Source organism: Xiphophorus couchianus, chromosome 8, assembly GCF_001444195.1.
Source record: "Xiphophorus couchianus chromosome 8, X_couchianus-1.0, whole genome shotgun sequence".
Lineage (NCBI taxonomy): Eukaryota > Metazoa > Chordata > Actinopteri > Cyprinodontiformes > Poeciliidae > Xiphophorus > Xiphophorus couchianus.
Genome location: NC_040235.1, coordinates 12,780,417 through 12,793,967, shown reverse-complemented (window position 1 = coordinate 12,793,967; position 13,551 = coordinate 12,780,417). Strand labels below are relative to the sequence as shown.

At 37.3% G+C, this 13,551-nt stretch overlaps 1 protein-coding gene across 2 annotated transcripts in view; it reads right to left on the bottom strand.

Moving 5' to 3' along the window:
* The window catches only part of cntfr (ciliary neurotrophic factor receptor), a 246,203-nt gene that overhangs the window by 146,041 nt on the left and 86,611 nt on the right, over nt 1-13,551 (bottom strand). The window contains exon 3 of one of the 2 annotated variants that reach the window (XM_028025725.1): nt 4,038-4,119. The exons of the other annotated variant lie outside the window; for it this stretch is intronic. Within the exon in view, the coding sequence (XP_027881526.1) occupies nt 4,038-4,119 (82 nt within the window). The remainder of the gene's footprint in view (nt 1-4,037; nt 4,120-13,551) is intronic. 2 annotated transcript variants of the gene reach the window in all.

Sequence of the window (13,551 nt, the reverse complement as noted above, 5' to 3'; positions counted from 1 at the left end):
TCACTATGTAAAAATATACAATATGTGTGTCAGTCTACAAGTGCATGGCAATAGCTGTAGAATATACTGTTTTTCTTTTTTTTTTAAAAAAAAAAAAGCAGTGTGACAGCACTATGTGGACATGAGTTATAAAAAAGAGTTGCATAAAAAAACAGTATACTCAAACAATCATTTTATTATATACATCCGTTTCATTAGGCTCAGGGCCTTATCAGGGTTTGCTGCTTCTCTTTAACAAATGACATTATAAAAAAGAAAAACAAAAGATAATACTATTTCAGTTGACATTAAAACATTACTGCAGCATTTTAAATCCAGAATATTTAAGTTGTCCAACAAAAGTTCTAGTTGGAACAAAATACACTTTTGACCATAACATTGTAATTTCATTTTCAGACACATTGTGGTTTAATTTTTACTGTCATATGTTTGGAGACATTGTTCAACATGAGTACGAATAAATGTAGTATGTTTGTCACCGTCATGAACAAACATGATACACTAGTGACATGAATCAAGTGTGAGTTCAGTAGGACACACTCAAGCTAACAGACCATGTAATACTGGTGAAATGTAGTGTGTGTTAATGCATAATTATGTATTTAACTGTGTATTGCATGCACACTGGAAACTCAAACTCACAATTTATGTCAATTAATTGATTTAAACAATAAAATTGAAATTCATTCAATTTAATAAAGCCTTGAGATGTACAAAGCTGAGTTATTTCTCACACTATCCTGCCTACAGAAGGCTTCCATTTTTAAGAATCACTGCTACGCCTGCAAAACATCCTGCTTTTACATTAATAAGAATGACTAAAAATAATGTTCTTCTTCTTTGAAGGTAAGGTTATTTATCCCTTTCTTTCAGTCATAAATGGGATGGTAAAAGTTCAAGTTCAGCTTAGTGGTGCAGCATGTGTGGATTTAAGACTTCTCTGACCTTATTTATAATGATTGCTTTATGTTGGCATTATGTTTGTTTTGTGCTGAACAGAGAGAATATTATTCATTTGCTTTTTCCCATTTTGTTTTGCTAAATCATAGTTTGCCATTTTCAAAGAAGGATTAAGTATCATGAATAATTTACTCTTTCTAGATGAGTGTATCTTTTTCTTCACGTTTTCAGCTCTTAAGTATTTTACCTTAGAAGTATCCATCTTAAGTCTTTTCCGCCAACTTAGTATTTAACTCTCCTTTTCAAACCATCTGAATGTCTGTTTTTGTACTAGGAATATTCAACACAGCTTAATTGGCCTTACCTTGGAGCCTACCTCCCTTTCTCTCAGTGGGCTTTTGCCTTTCAATTATTTTCATTTTTCTCTGTTGTTTCAAGTGATGTTTTATTGAGGGACTGCCTTTTGTGGGGCTCAGATTTCCATCCAATGTTCTTTTGCCAAATTTTTTGTCAGCATGAATCTTTAACTGAGCTCAGTAGATATTCAGTATGCAGACCTAAACACCAGAGTTCTTGGCTTTATGCTTAAAGGGTCTTGCTGGTGAGGAAATAATTCCTACATCCTGTTGTAACTAATGTTTCTGACATGTGGCGTTAGACACTGGAAATGGTCATTTTGTTGCAGTTTAAATGCCAGCTAAAATATTAGGTTTCCTGAACTTTTTAAAAATTGCTTTAACATCAGGTCCAGTAAAAAAGTGCACATGTAAACTTGCCAATTTTGCTAAATGTATTCTTTCTACAGATATGTTGTTTCACAGAATCTCATTCTTTCTTCTGTGATTTATGGCTGTCAATAATCCAGAAGTCTCAAATGGACCTATTACCCTCTGGATAGCACAGGCATACACAACTTCATTTGCAAACAGTGTGTTCCTTTATCAGTCTGTAAATTTCTAACAGATGGATCCCAGCCCAATAGAGGGTTTTTCCCATTTACTTAAAATGTAAATGAATAGCTGTTTGCACACATGAATTGCGTTAAGTGAGCACTCCTGTGTGGCTTCAGAGAGACAAACCCTGGAGGTGTATGCCATTCTAACATGCTGAGAAATCAGTGTTTGGAAATCAGTGTTGGTGCAAATCCCAAAAAGTGTATTTATAACTCTAATCCAAATGCTATGGCTATATCAACATAAGGAATGATTTTACTTTGGGTTAGGTAGTATCCTAACAAGAAAAGGAAGAGAACATAGACATCAAGCATAAATGACACCAAAAAATGGTTTTAGTCCAGCATTGACATTTTTTATGCATATATATCTTAGTTTATGCAACAGAGTTAAGAATTGCCAAAACAACACAAATATGTATTTTCCAAAGTTGAAACTATTTATGACTCACCCCACTGTTTATATACTTTATTTCCTCAAATGTGCCCCTTTTCAATTGTCTGCTTTGATTGAATTTCTTTTTTTTTCTTTTTCAGAAGAGCACAAAAGAAAACACACTTTGAATTTGTGTTTAAAAATATTTCTATAATTTTGATTATGAATGAAAGTGACTACTAAAAAAGAACACAAGTGGAGAATATCTGTCTTTCTGACAAAGCCAAATGTTTGATATTGCTCTCAGTTTCTTTCAGATCATGACCCAGCAACCTTTCCCTTCTGGCATTAATTACTGCTGTGGCTGACTTTCTGTCTGACACTGCCTGTTTCTGCTTTTACTTCACTTCTCTTACATTTAACTTGTCTGTGCTTTCCAGTAATACTCAAATTCATCATTCCTCTTACAAAATATACTGTGTGTCTGGGTGTTTGTGTGAGAGTCTTGTGACACAGTGACGTGCGTCACTGTGGACTTATTGACATCCTTGGAGTCTTTTTTGGGTCAGCTGACCTAAATAGTCCATTCTCATGGGCTGTTAAGTCAAGGCCAATCTTCACTAAGAGTCAAGTGACATACTGACTTGTGTGTTAAGCTCACACCCTTTAATGGCTTGGCCAGATTTAATCTTGTGCATTTTGTGCTAGCTCTCAGAGGAGCAGCTGCCATATCTTATTTCAGCTTTGATTTTGAAACATTCTGGTAATGACCAAAACAATGTATGGATGCCAACTTATCTAAAGCAGAAAAAAAATATTGCACCTTACTGTTGCAAAATGTCACAAAGTACAAGTACAGTTATCATTCAAAGAGATAAATCGCAAATCTAAATTCAAGAAAAAGTGAGAAAGTAAATGCATGCAAAAAAAGATGTCATGCATATGGGCTGGTAAGAGATTCTCACAGTAAAATGATAATAATATTGTAACATGATTTGTTTTCATTTTTATTTTGATACATACAGGCACAACGTAATAAATTACATTTAAAGTTAGTGATAATTTTGTAGTGCTTACTAAGAAAAATATATTTCTTCATTTTTGGTCTTTATAGAGGTACACCAATTAGTAACTGATATTAGTTGGGATAACTACCCACATAGAGCCATAGCTTTCTATATTGTAGATGGGTGATGGCCCTTTCGATTTTCACACCACCATGTGTTTGTGACCAGAAATATTTCCAAACAAACACTCATCTTTATTTGATAAAAGCCTTTTTTTCAGTTAGGTGATTGGTGTGTAAAAAAAACAACAAAAAAAAAAAACATGGAGGACGGGGAATGACGCTTTACACAACTTGGAAAAAGTCGGATGAGTACTGCATTTTTCTTCTAGGTCATTAAGAGGACTTTTGATTAAATATTTAAAATGATATAATGAGCAGAATGTGATTTACAAATCCTAACCCCTTAAAGCCTTGGTATAGACTGATACCATTATTACAGCTTATGATACATGTTTTTTTTAAGACCATGTTAAAAAAAATTGGAATCTTCAGCTTCTGACAAAGAGAAAAATCTGGAAACCATAAAGAAATCTGAGGTACCAGTGAGACAAAACAGCCAAAATGATAAAGACAAGAGTCCAAAAAAAGTATACCAAGTTCAGAGGAAGTAGAAAACAAAGTCTAATAATTCTGGTTTGAAATCATATTTACTTTTAGGGGGGGAAAAAAAAGAGAGACAGAGGTTAAGGCTTGATAGGAAGGCGGAATTCTTTTGTAAAAAAGATAAAATGCAAACTCACCAAGCTGACTGCGCCTCTGAGCGTAGGCTACCACCACTGCCGCCAGAACTACACAGCACAACGATGTCACAAGGTTTGCCATCTGTAGACACACACACAGCAAAGTCAGGAGTGCGTGTGAAAGCAGGAGAGCGTGTGTGTGCACCCGTCTTCCTGACTGACTGACGGACGGACCCATAGACATCACCATGTAAGAGATGGAGAGATAACCATTTCCTGCCTTCTCTGAATCTTGCACTGTCTATCTTTTTTCACTTCATTACATTCCCTAATGTGTCCTTTTCTTGTGTACTTCAGATTTTTAGATCAAGTTATCTCATTTCCCTGCTGTTCTTGTCTCACTAAAGTTGTTCATATTAGTGGTTGTTTCTATTTGCTGTGTTGTACATTCCCCCTCTGTTTCTGTCGCTTTCCCTCCATTCATCAGCCTAATGGGCCCATCCTTACTGGGATGGGCCATGGCCAGCAGCCCTTAAAGGTATAGCACAAAACAAGCAAAAACAGCTTCCATAAAAAAAACATGCATGGATAATCATTTGCTTCACAAAATAAATATAAGTGCCCACATTTTACTATGTGACTCAAATTTAGTTATACGACAAGCTCCAAAACAGGCATTTTGAGAGTTGCAACCTGACACTTAGGAAATTGTAGAATTGAGTAAGTTTAAGGGTTTTTTTATTTTTATTTATTTATTTATTTAATGTATTTTTTTTATCTCATCTTCTACAGTAAGCAAAATGTGCTTATGTGTCACCAGTAAATCATAAATGTAATCATTTGGAAATAAATCTTAACATTGAGATGTTGACTTTTTCCATGCTTATTGTACATTGCAGGCCGTTAAAAACAATAGCTGGAGCTCCGTGGAATTCCCAACTATGTCCAAGTGCAGCTGAGCTGTGTGAAGTTATGCCAGCAAAGGGACTTGAACCCAAATCTTCCCTTCAAATTTTGTCTTTTCCTTCGACTCTCCATCTTCTCTAACGTCTCTTGGCTGTTACTGTGTCTCCTTCCTCTGTTCGTCAAAAACAAATAGTTGGCACTCATACACACAAAGGTTGTCTACGGGTCTGCCTACTGCTGAGATTTGCACTGAGTAAGGTGTGTGTGTGAAGAACAGAGTGAACACTTTAAATAGAGCCAAAGAAAGGAAGTGAATTTCCTTGTACTTTTGAGGCAAAGCTCCAGCTGATACTAACGTCTGTCATATCCCATTTGCTCTTGCTCTATGTTTAGCTTCAGCTATGAACTTACTTTTTTAAAATTCTGTTTCTTGCTTTTTTCTACTTTCTGACTATTGCTTGCAGAGTCTCTCTCTTTCTCTCTCTCGCTCTCTCTGTCTGTGTCTTCATCTCCCAATTTCCAACCTACATATCGAATCCTTCACTCATTATATGTTAGGCGGAACGTGAAACCCACAACAACATGTTAAAGCATTGCACAAAGGGGAAAAAAAGAATACATAACTGCAAGCACTGGACTGAAGTTTAGGAACATGAAAAAGCTTTCATGGAGGGAATAAAATGTCAGAAGGATAAAGAACATTCTAAGACATTGCACACTCAAGGGATTTTTCATGAATTACCAATTATAAGGGGTTTAAGAAAAACATTCAAAAGGTCTAAGGAAAAAAGCTAAGATGTTTGTTTAAGAATCATTTGGGAAGACTAATTAGGGCAGTGCTAAAGTTCTCAAAAAACCTTAAAATTCACTCTTGAGGTATTTACTAAAATGTATGCTGTTTACAGAAAAAAATTAAATGCTGTTAATGACAGGTAGAAATGGTAAAATAAAGTGTATTCTATGAACAGTTCTATGAATACTGTCATCAATATTAAGTGTTTACTTTAGAAAACCATTAAGTCCTCATTAGCAAAGACGGTTGATGGGTAATGCTTGTGAGTGCAATGCTTTCAACCTCGGCGCTTCATTTCACCATTGCAATTTAGCGTTTCCTCCTCCCATTAATTATGTTTTCAAGTGATTGTTGTTTATATGTTTTAACTTCTTGGACAAGGTCAAGCTGCAAAATATTCCGGCTCGGTTTGGGCTATAAACTCTTTGGTAGGAATTCAAAAACTTTAACTTAGCCTAAAATACAGTGTTTCAAAATGTATTTATGTTACAGCACATCAAATCATCAAGTATTTTAGTGAGGCATCTTCCTATTTTACTGATCACCAAATGGTGGATGATGCCTGTGGTAGAGAAAGTTTTAGTCCATATCCTATTGGGCCAAAAGCTCAAGCTGGTAGGAGAAATGGGAGATCTTGCAGTGTCAAATCCAGATGCAGAGTGAGTACCTGTCACTAAGCTCAACCAACTTGTTGAGTGTTTAAAGATTCAAGATTTATGAGTATTCCTTGTCTATTAAGGAGTTGAAAACAATGTTTTCATCATACGTTCTGGTTTATGTGACTATTTGCTGACAATCATGCTGTTTCAGAAGCCGCTAAGGGATGGCCAACACACCAAGGTGGATAGGTAGTTCTGAATCAATTTACTTGTATAAATTCTTACCATAAAATTTTAAAAGTAATTCTGCAATCTCAAAGTCATTCCTTGAATTTTCCACAATTACTGCTCTTTGCTTTGTGTGTATGCATCTGTGAAAGACGGAAATAGCTACTGAAAGTTTGCATGCACTTCAGTGCCTGTTTGTATTTGTGAGTGATTGGCAGCTCATATGTATTTCATCTGAAGAGATATTGGGAAGAGTGACAGGGGATGAAATTAAAATTGCATCCCTTGTCAGAGCATCACAATCATCTTCGTTGGTCATCATTTTCTAAGTGCTGGTTAGCCCATCACCATCATAGCTAAAATATTTGTGTGTTTCTAAATGTATGTGCATTTAGAAACTTTTTGCACCCATCGAGTGCAACTATGTGAGCATAGTAATGTGTGTATGTGAGTGCTGGGAACTCCAGGGGTATTTAGCCTGTCTATCAGAAAACAATACATTTTCAAAATCTGACAGCTTCAGATCGCTCACATAATGATAGACAACAGGCGCTTAGAGCTGCAATTTCACAAACTCAGTCCAACCCCCCTCATCCTCGTCCTTCCAACCATCTCTTTCTCCTAACCCTTCCATTTAGCCCCCTTCCACTACTTCCTTATTCCATATTTATTTATTCATTTCTCACTGGTGAGGAAAGGGCTGAATAGGCATGATTCTTTTGGCTGCTTAATTAAAATATATAATTCATCTGCATTAAATGATTTTGCCTGTGCATTTTTTTTTAGTCTGATTTGGGAACATTTGCATTTAAATTGAAAAGCCAGGAGGGAAATACACTAGGCAGACTGGGTTGTGTGTAAAAATAGAAGACATTCTTTATTTAATTTTTTTATTTTTTTTAGTACATACTTTGTTTATCCTGTACTTTGCCATTTTTTTTGCCAAAAAAAGAGATTGATGTGCAGTAACTTTCGAAAAAAATCAGTTTGTTTGTATGTTACTGAAACATCTCAAACAAATCAAAACTTGTTGCAGATAAAAGCTAAGCAGCAGTGGAAGGATAGAAAGGAAGAAACGGTTTTCAAAAGTAAAAAGAAAGAAAAATCTGAAAACATGTCACATGAATTATTTACCAGACTACAAATCTGAGCAATATGGAAGACTGGGTATAAGAACACCACTGTTGAAAATACACCAGTATTGTTGGAGATTCAAAACCTCATGTAGGTTTTGATAAAAAAAAAATGGATGATGCAAGGACATGGAAAACAGCACTCTGGTTAGATGTGTCCAAAATGTTACTGTTGGCCTACATTCAAAATAGCATGTATGGTGGAAACTTAAAACTGCCCATTAACCTGAGCGGACCATCCACGGTCCGGTGGAGCATTATGCTATGGGGATGCTTTACTTTCAGCATAGACAGAAAAACTGATCAAAGCTAAATGAGGATTATTCCTAGAAGATACCAATTTTGTCCCCTATGGACAGATCTCACAGTAACAAAGGAGCAATCTGGCAAAATAGAATAAGCAAAGTGTCTTTGCTTGAAAACAAATATAATTTGGGTAATAAACATATTTTGGTTTCTAGCAAAAACAGTGAGTTGTAGCCCTCAGGAACATCAACCATTGCTTTCAAATGTGCAAGGAGAGATAACTATAGATGACTCTGATTCCTAACAGAAGGAAACTGCATGTGAGGAGTTTTTGTCGCTAAGTAAAACATTCATCATGTGGGAGAATGTTCCCTGTTCTCCCAACAACATAAAATCAAAACAAATGATTTGGCTCTTAAGGTACCTTTTTTATTAAGTAATGCGCTGGATTGAGATTTATGGATTGTACAGGCAATTACTGAGAATGTGATGCTGAGAGACCGAGGTGCATTATCCAGCTGGGTCCTAGCTGGAGGTGGTTGGTTATTTAGCCAAAACCATCTCGTCTGGTACCACAAAGAATGATGAAAGTCTATAAAATCACACCTTACCCTCCGCCTGTTTTATGTAATAAATCACAGTAACACTATTCTCCATCTGTCGGCACGGGTTGTGAAGAGAGAAAAGAAACTGCCTTGTGTGTGTTTGTGATGGGGGTGTGCAAAAAAGAAGCTAAAACATTGGTTTGTTCGGGAACTTTGAGAGGACAAGTCTCTTGAAAAACAAAACTTCTTATGCAAAGTCAGGGAGTTACAGATATTGAAATGATGTTATTTATCCAAGAAACCTAGTCTGAGACAAAGAGAAAGGGTGAAGATCTTCACACTCTTTGAGGGGGACACCTGTAATTTTAACATTGAGAAAAAGGGAGAGCTCAAATCTCCTATCTACGAGTTGAAAAAATACATCTGATCTTGAGAGAGCTCCGTGTAGTAACAAAACGACTTACTTTTAAACACATTTGTCCTTCCTTAAGGCAAGGACAGGAAAGTCTACTGAGCTATAAAAGGTCTTCTTGGATTTTATTCTATGTCAAGTTTTTGAGTTCACATTGAGAACATAAAGAATGCCAAAAATTGAATGACAGAGTATTCATACAAAACATATATAACTAATATCGGCATTTCTGTTACAGCTTTCAAGCTTTTCAGTACCCTTAATGATAAGTAAAATGCCACAAAATAAAATCCTTCATTGTAGCTATATAATCTCATTATTTTAGAAGAAAACAACAAACTATTAATTTGAGGTCATTTACTTAGATGGGGCAAAAAAAAAAAAAACATAAATCCATTGACCCATTCTTTGTTGCTTATTGTAGATCGGTTCACAATGGTGCCAAGTCCAGAGGGAAAACCCAGACAATATTATCTCCTCAGCAACACACAGCTCTATGTCTAACTCTCACTTTAATTTTCCTGCTCACCCCAAGGTCTTCCCAAAGCAGACGTACATTAAATTCTAGGTCTATCCTGGGGTTTCCTCCCAGGGGGCATTTACAGTAAACTTATAAAAAGAGAGAGCCCCAGGAGACATCCGGCTAAGATCCAAGAACTACCTCAACTGACTACTTTGGAGTTTATAAACAAGTATTCTTCTTAAAGCATCTGTTTAAACAGCTATTAGCACCTTGCTGTAAATACATGGTAGAATGCCTTTTAGCCGTTACAACGGCATATAAACTTCTCATGTAACATCTCATCACACTGGCACAAACTGAGAGAGTGATTGTTTTTTTTGTTCAGACTCCTGGGTTCTCACTTATGGAATATTCTGTACAACTTTACTCACAGCTGTTCAAAAGGATATATTGGGACTAGGAAGGAAGAGGTCAATGGGCAAGGTTGCGTTTGTGTCTGGTAAATAATGTCTCTGTTGATTTGTTTGTATTATCCTGGTGGAAGACCCAATGATGACCAAAAGATGATCTGGCAAAGATTTTTACCAGATTTTTATTTAAAATCTCATGGTATTTTACAAATTCAAGATGAAATGAACTAACATTGTTCCACTGACTCTAGCTGAAGGCATGTTTAGCTATTGTCTTGTGGCTATTTGAAAAACAAACAAAAAATCTTGTTTGTAATCAAAACTGCACAATGACCAACTTTTAATTTAATTCAATTTAGGTAGGTAGTGCCTATTCACAATATATATATATATATATTTTTTTTTTTTTTATGCGTACAATGTCTACTTTAAAATGGAGCCTTGGCGAAAATTCAAACTGGGAGACTCGACCAGCTTCACCACATCATCTAATCACTACGCCCGACCGCAGCCAATCCGGACCGGAGCTTCACGCTTCTCCAGCCAATCGTCGTCCAAAGACACCTTCAAAAGTCCAAGCTACCCTGGGGTCTTCCTGCTTGTCAGCCGTGCTTCGACCCACCTCCTCCCCATCTCCACCTTCACCATGAGGGTCGTCCTCCAGGATCCCCTGTGCTCTCCCTCTCCAAGCTCCGCTCCACCACCAGTTTCGGTCCCGGGGGGGGGGGAAGACTATCCCGAGCTCGCCGAGCAGACCGCCTGCTCACGGCGATCCTCGGCTCATGGTCTTCTGCCGGGTCCGAGCGCCAAAGAAATTGTACCATTAAATCTTTTTAACTGCTATTTTCTTCTCTGTGTGAGTCTCTCCAGACTGAAATGTCAGTACATATATGTATTGTAAGGCGCGCCTCCAGACCTTTTGTTGAAAAGAATTATATCACATAATTTTTACCCAGATTGAATAAATGTACTCACATATAGGGTTTGACCTTTTTTAGTGCAAGATAGTCATTAACTTTAAGGATTTTTATATGTTATCAGAGTTGCAAATAATTGTGAGTAGTGTTCTAATTATAAATTGTAATATGAGATTCACACTGAATATGTCAGCATCAACCTTGGTGTTTAATGTTCCACATTAAAGCCTGATTCACAAGTTTGTTAGTTTTGTAAATGTGAAAAAAGTAATGTGTAAAAAAAATGGAACAGTGTTGTTTTTTCCACTCTTCCAGCTGCAATAACATTTATCCAATATTTAAGAGTGATGTTACTAACTGACAGGTGTTTATCCACACAGGTCTCCAACGTTAATTAGCTTAAATGTTAATGAGTTTATCCTGCCTGTGACCCAGATGGCAATAACACCAGAAAAATAAGCATTCATGGCACACTCATCCATCAATAACTGTCCCGAGCCAACTCACATTTACACAAAAACACGTAACTAATCACACATAAGTAGCACCAACTGTAACCTTTAATGTCAAGCTCCACATCCAGTATTGCAGCTTCCTCATTCCCATAATGCTTTGCTTTGCTCGGTAACACTAATTCTCTCATCAATCACACCACGTTGCGGCAGATTAACTACAAGCGCTGAGGAAGAAGTGGTGGGGTAGGAGGTCCAGGGCTGATAGTGTGTCTTCTGGCATTTTGGGAACAGCGCACACAACTGGCATTTAGTGCCGAGTGTTGATAGCTGGACGGCTGTGACCTTTTTCACAGTCGTGCTGACTATAATTGCTCACTAAAGACAACGTCAGGCGCATCTCAAGAGGTAGCACAGGTTGAGAACTTCAATATACACCCCTACATGCAAGTACACAAGGATTTAAATGCTTGGAGCTCTTTTGAATGACAGTTTTTTTTTGTTTTGGGTGATAAATTTAGCGACTGATCACATGTGACTGCTTTCAGCTGGTTGATATTTAGAGCACCTGAGCATGTTGGCAACTGTGTATCATGTCAAAGAACAGTACGTGCTCATCCTAAATTGTCTCTTTAAAGGCGTTATGAACACTACAGTTTTAGACCTTCAAAATTAGCTTAATCCTCAACAGAATGGACCACTTTGCTTCAAATGTTCTGCTTTGGCCTGTACACAAATCTCAAACTTTTGCATGATGACTCGTTTTGAGGAGTATTTTCAGGTTTTAAAAGTGACTATAAATGTATATGTGTGTGACGTGTGTTTTTGTCTCCACCCAGCCATCTGGACCTCCTTGTGTGTGTGGAAGCAGATTTAGGTGGTTAGAGAGCTCTGGAAAAACACACTGTTACCTCCAGCCCTCTCACCTCTGAACTCTATAAGTGTATCAAAGCTAAGAAAACAGAGCACTTTGTGTGTCGGGGTGCGTGCACACACACACACACACACATTTGCACATACATATGTATGTGTAAATGAGTGTGTGTGTGTCAGCATTCTTAAGTCCTACAAGGCTTTGAATGATGGGTGTAGGCTCCCCCCTTTGTGAACAGCGAGCCTCCAGGAGCTGCACAGCATGTGTATGTTGGTGTGTGTGACGGGGAAGAGTGTGTGATGTACAGGCTGTGATGTTCTGAACAGAGGTGTTTTTACTGGGAGTTAATCAGAACCAGAGCTCAGGACTTGCCCACTGTGGGTCAAACACTCACAGTCGCTGTCCCATCTTTGTTCACCCAAATTCAAGAGCACAGGTATGCATCCAACTCACAATGGTTGCTGCTTGTACTCTATATTAAAAGACAAAATAAACATGAAGCCATTACATGATTTTTGATTTCATACATATTTTTTTGTCATTAGACAACAATTAAATGTGGTCGAGAGTATTGGTAGATTTATTAGTAATTTCAATAGTTTCATTGTTTCTGAAAAAGAAATATCAAAGTCAAGTGTGCAAATTACAAGTTTGTACCAGCCACTGAGAAATTGTACAAGTCAGTGTTTGTTTTTTTTTATATGATAATGAATGAGATTTTTGTAATTATTATTATTTTTCCATCACTTCCTTATTCCGTAAAAATAACTTGTAACACAGATGTCTCAATACAGCATAGATTCCATCCATCCATAACCTTTGCTTATCTTTGCAAGGTACATTCTGGACAGGTCACCAGACCATCAGAGAGCAAAACATAATCCATCCATCCATTGTCTGTTCACCCTTGTCCCCAATGGGGTCGGGAGGGTTGCTGGTGCCCATCTCCAGCTACATTCCAGGCGGGAGGCGGGGTACACCCTGGACAGGTCGCCAGTCTGTCGCAGGGCAACACAAAGACATACAGGACAAACAACCATTCACACACACACTCACACCTAGGGAGAATTTAGATAGACCAATTAACCTAACAGTCATGTTTTTGGACTGTGGGAGGAAGCCGGAGTACCCGGAGAGAACCCACGCATGCACAGGGAGAACATGCAAACTCCATGCAGAAAGACCCCGGCCGGGAATCGAACCCAGGACCTTCTTGCTGCAAGGCAACAGTGCTACCAACTGCGCCACTGTGCAGCCCCGCAAAACATAATGTAAACCTCAATTTAAAACTTGATAATTAAATAAAGTTGATTTCTTAAACTTTAACAGACAACGCAGCTTCAAAGCACTGTGCAAAAAATAAATAAAATAAATTAAATTAAATCCTGTAAGACTGAAGAAACATTGGAATTTTTAAATGAAAAAAAAAAAAATAGACAGTTTTTACATGCAAGCTGAAGCTTTTAAAAGAATCACAAATAAAAGGAAGTTTTTGATTAGCAGATTAGGAGATGGGCTAAACTGTCAAATTGCGTCTATTTCAGGAAGAGCTGAAAGGAGTTACATTACTTTTCAAGTTTTGTCCAACAGTTTCCA